This window comes from Loa loa (genome assembly GCF_000183805.2).
Source record: "Loa loa unplaced genomic scaffold supercont3.289, whole genome shotgun sequence".
Taxonomy (NCBI): Eukaryota; Metazoa; Nematoda; class Chromadorea; order Rhabditida; family Onchocercidae; genus Loa; species Loa loa.
This window is the reverse complement of record NW_018108469.1, coordinates 61,068-65,982: the sequence shown is the minus strand read 5'-3', so window position 1 is coordinate 65,982 and position 4,915 is coordinate 61,068. Positions and strand designations below refer to the sequence as shown.

Below are 4,915 nucleotides of genomic sequence, written 5' to 3'. Positions count from 1 at the left end.
GATGAATCTGGTACAAGCAGTAAATCCTTTTATCTTTTGATGATGAATCCTTTTATCTTTCGATGATGAATCTGGTACAAGCAGTGAATCCCTTTATCTTTTGATGATGAATCTGGTACAAGCAGTGAATCCTTTTATCTTTTGATGATGAATCCTTTTATCTTTCGATGATGAATCTGGTACAAGCAGTGAATCCTTTTATCTTTTGATGATGAATCTGGTACAAGCAAATTAGTGGCAAGGTTTATCATTATATCAGCAGAATAATAATATGAGAATAGGTGGAAAGAGTCGTATTATTAAACGTGTTGTAGGAGGAATATAAAGATAAGGAATCAAAACAAATCTGCCTTCAAAGCTGAAGTGTTGAAGATTGTCAGATGTCATTCTGATATCAAACTGAATGAAACAATAATTCCCCTGATAGAAAATTATGTAATTTACACCCATATGCTAGGTGTAAATTACATAAATAAAATGGCATATAAGAAGATCCATTACAAGATCGTTACAGTATTCCAAAACTGCATGTAAGTAATTTACATACAAAATTAATCCTCAGGTAAGAATCTTATGAAAAGTTAATAACTAACTTATTACTTTAGAAGATTTTCTAAAATAACAAACATTGGGTTTATTTTAGAATATTACGAAATTTTTTGCTTTGCCAACATCACTGTCAACCGTTAATGCTATTTGTTGACCATTGATTATCATCATTAACAATTGTTTTCATACAATTGTATTAAATCTTTTTTAAAACAATTAATTAACCTGTCAAAAAAATTAGCTTATTAATTGAAATTTTCAAACAATTAAACAAGTTAAATCAATAGAGATGAAAATCTGGAGAATTTTTTAACGTGTAATTAAAAGTTTTAACTAATGCATGGTTCAGGTGCGTGCTAGAAATTTGTGGAAAGAAATGCTTGAAATGAAAACTGGTGAGAAGCATTTGACAGCTTTACGTGTCACTCGTGCAGCCAATGGTATTGCAGACGTGATCAAGGGACGTCGACGACGCCAAGATCAGGATCTATGTTGTACATGTCAACGTGGACCACCTGGACCACCTGGTGAACCAGGACCTGATGGTGCGATCAATTAATCGTGTACTAGGTGTAGAACAGAAAACAAGCTGAAGTAAAGCAGTTGAAAGAAAAAAAAAAAAGAAAAAAGAGCAATGAATTTCAAATGTAGAAGTGGTGTTTTTTTTTTTAAAAAAAAAACAAATCATAGAATGCAGCTGATTGTTTGTTGACTAATAACTCAAACTTACTTCATTTCTAATCTCTGATCTATTTCAAAGAACAAAAAAAAACGAGGGAATAAGTAGAATCATACTTTTAGATTGTGAGAAAGTTTCGTATTCAAGTTATTGAATTTGAGTGATCACAAGGATTAAATTAAACCTAAAAAGGAACTTTTAAATTTGCTAAAATTTTAAAATTTGAAAAAAAGTAAGTGATCACAACTGATCACTTGTTGACCAACAGTTGAATAGCTATTTTACTTTGGAAATGATTTTCGAACTATTAATTGATGAGTTAGAAATAGGAGAATTATAGATTTGTTCCAAACTTGAATTAATAATTCTCAAATGTTATAGGTGTGGACGGTATTGATGGTGTTATTGGTGAAATTGGATTGCCAGGAACACAAGCAATGTCACCACCAGAATGGGATCAGCGATTCCCACAACAATGTCCATGCGATTCTCCAGCAGGTCCTTTAGGTAGTCCAGGACCACGTGGACCACAAGGACCTCAAGGAGATGCAGGAACACCAGGTATTGATGGAGCACCGGGTGAGCCTGGACAACAAGGACCACCAGGGCCACCAGGACGAAATGGTAGTCCTGGAATGAAAGGCTCTCCAGGTATGCCAGGGAGACAGGTACCAGGTAGTGAAGGACCACCTGGACCACCAGGATTAACAGGAAGGCCAGGAAATGCTGGGCCACGTGGACCACCAGGAATACGTATGTTTTCGTCTTTTAACAGAGATTACATCACATATCTTTAATTATAAAATGTAATTAGGCAATTAAAAACAAATGCTAATTTGCATTAATTTGTCCTCACCGATTTTCACTAAAATATATAAATTTCAGCTGGTGAAATTGGAGAACCAGGAACAGGAGGTGAAGTTGGTCCTCAAGGACCACCAGGACAACCAGGACCAGCAGGACAACAAGGGTCACCAGGACTTCCGGGTGAGGAAGGACAGAAAGGACGCTGTGATCATTGTCCTCCTGCTCGATTGGCTCCCGGTTATTAAAAGCAGATTACAATCCCAATTATTCATTCGCTTTCACTACATTTCTATCTGTTGTAACGATCAGCGATAAAGATTTAATAAAGAATTAGATATGGCATATTTGCATATTAACATCCGATTAAGATCCGAAACACAGAAAAATATCGAAATGGACTGAATGAATTTGAATTTGAAAAACGGTTCAAAGGTCAAGGTCAATGTTTGACCATGATTTTTAAATTGCAGGAAATATGTAACAAATTTTCAAACACTTGAAATATTATTTTTTGTGCTGAAAGTTTTTGAAAAAAAAAATGAAAGAATCAATTTTGATAATTTCAAATTTTTATAAATTTCGCTTCTTTTTTGATAGATTTCATTTTCTTTAAGAGTAAACATAACTTTTTTTTCGTTTTCATTAAATTTTCCAAATGAAATATAATTTAATGAATGGAATGTTGCATAAATACGCAATATTATTTAAAACTTTGTAAAAAAAATTTAAAATTAATTGCAAAATAAAAAATTATGAAAAAATGAGAGAAAAAAAGAAATAAAGCAATTTTGAATGTTAATTAGTGATTATCTGATAAAAAAATTTCAACACACTGATATTTTGTCACATAATTAATAGTGTAATTAAATTATTTATACTTGCTCAGCTAAATTCATTCGGCTTAATCCGGTTAAATATTTGGCTAAGTCTATTCCGGTTAAATATTTGATTAAAATTATTTTGGTTAAATATTTCGATTAAATCCGTTAATACATGCATCTTCGAAATGCAATTTTTTTTTCCATTTTTTCTTAAATTTTAATAATTCAACACAATGATGTCATCCCAATATAAAAATGAAAATTTACATCATATTTAAATAATCGAAAATATGTATTGTTACTTTATCAATTGTTGATATCAAATTTTAAATAACAAATAGCATATTATGTTTCGTTGATAAAACACTGATTGAAAAGAAAAACAACAAAGAGGAAGTAAAATGAAAGTCAAATGTCACAACAACTATAATTATATCGAATGCATTCATTTGTTATTTGAATTATTGAAATTTCAATTATCAATTGATGCAAATAGTTCAATTATTACTTCATCAACAATAACCTTATGTTTCTTTTTTTTTTGTTATACATCGAAAATGTTACTTTGTTTTCATTAATTTTTAAAATTTTTTAAAATTTTAAAATTTTCAAATGTTCTCTGCCATGTTCTTTTTTTCACTAATTTTAAAAATCTTCAAATGTTCTCTGTCATGTTTTTTTTTCACTAATTTTTAAAATTTCCAATTGTTCACTTTTTTTTTCAAATTTTTGAAATCTTCTCTTTTTCTGAATTAAAAAAAAAAAAAAAAAAGAAAAGAAGTGGTAAAAAGAGAGAACGAAAGAAAATGAAAAAAAAAAGCATGAAAAATCAATGTTTCAAAGAAAAAGAGTGCTATGAAAAGAAAAAAAAAATTAGTTTAAAATTGAAATAAGTCAAAACAAAAACAAATTTCTCTTTGTTTGCAAATTTTTCATTGCAAAATTTAATGGAAATGTATAATACGTCACAGCTGGATTTTCCAATTTATTGATTCGTTGAAATTCACCGCTCGTTTCTTTTAACTTTAATCGTCATTTTTCATTCCCTTTTTAACAATCATCCCATTTTTTTTTTTTTTCAAATCATTTCAAGTATTAATTTGTCATCCTATCGATGATTATATATGTGACAAAGTTTGTCTAATTGATCTATGATTTCATCTTTGCATCTTTCTAAACAATCTTTGGCCATTTCTACTTTTATTTCCATTTTATTCCATTTCAGATTTCAAGCAAGCATTGAGGAATCGATTTGCTTGTTTGAAAAAATAGCTTATAAAGTTAAGGCATTTATCAGCTTCCAAGATATCATTTTCTGATATTGGTATTACATTACTGATAACATTACAAGTGATAAAATCAAAAAGTCATCTTCTTTATTTCAATTTATATGAAATGAAGTACAGATATTTATCAGTTTAATATGAATGATATTGAAATTTAAAAAAAAAGTGCTTTGCAAGTTTATTCTCAACTGATCACTCATTTTTTTCAAATTTAAGATGACATGTGGAATGTAAATATTTGCATAAGCTTAGAAATGATAAAAAAAAAAAGAGAAAGAATTTAGCAATATTGTCATCAAATTGTCATAGCATAGACAATATATTTAACTCTACTTCTATATTTTCCAACGGGATTGATAAGATGTAGTGTAAAATTCTATATGAAAGTAACTTATTACTTTTACAATGATACATACTAATTTAATTAAATTCCAGCAATTTAAAATTTTACATTTAAAAATAAAAGGAAAATTAAATTGAACTATCTAACTTAATTTGTTTTACTTTTATAAATAAGAAAAAAAAGGATAAAATTAGGAAAAACGACAGGAAAAAAGTGAAGAAATAATAAGAGAGAATTTTTTTTCAAAAAAGAAAATTACCATTAAAATTAAATCCTTATCAGTACTACCAATAATTTCTTATTATCAAAATGATTAATCGAATTTCGAGGATTATATCGAAATTCATTACTGCCACTGTCTTAGCTTCATTTCATCTTTTTTTTTTCCGATTAATTAACTCGCTTTTTAATAAGATATTATGTCATAAAT

The 4,915-nt window shown here is 28.9% G+C and overlaps 1 protein-coding gene across 1 annotated transcript; it reads left to right on the top strand.

Annotated features, from left to right (window-relative positions):
- Positions 1-889: 889 nt before the first annotated feature.
- On the top strand, positions 890-2,376 carry LOAG_12630 (hypothetical protein; the record flags this gene model as incomplete). The annotated part of the gene is made up of 3 exons (XM_003148142.2): positions 890-1,094; positions 1,610-1,981; positions 2,114-2,376. 3 exons carry the CDS (start codon positions 890-892, stop codon positions 2,278-2,280), a joined length of 744 nt encoding a protein of 247 aa, XP_003148190.1. The 3' UTR covers positions 2,281-2,376.
- Positions 2,377-4,915: the final 2,539 nt, after the last annotated feature.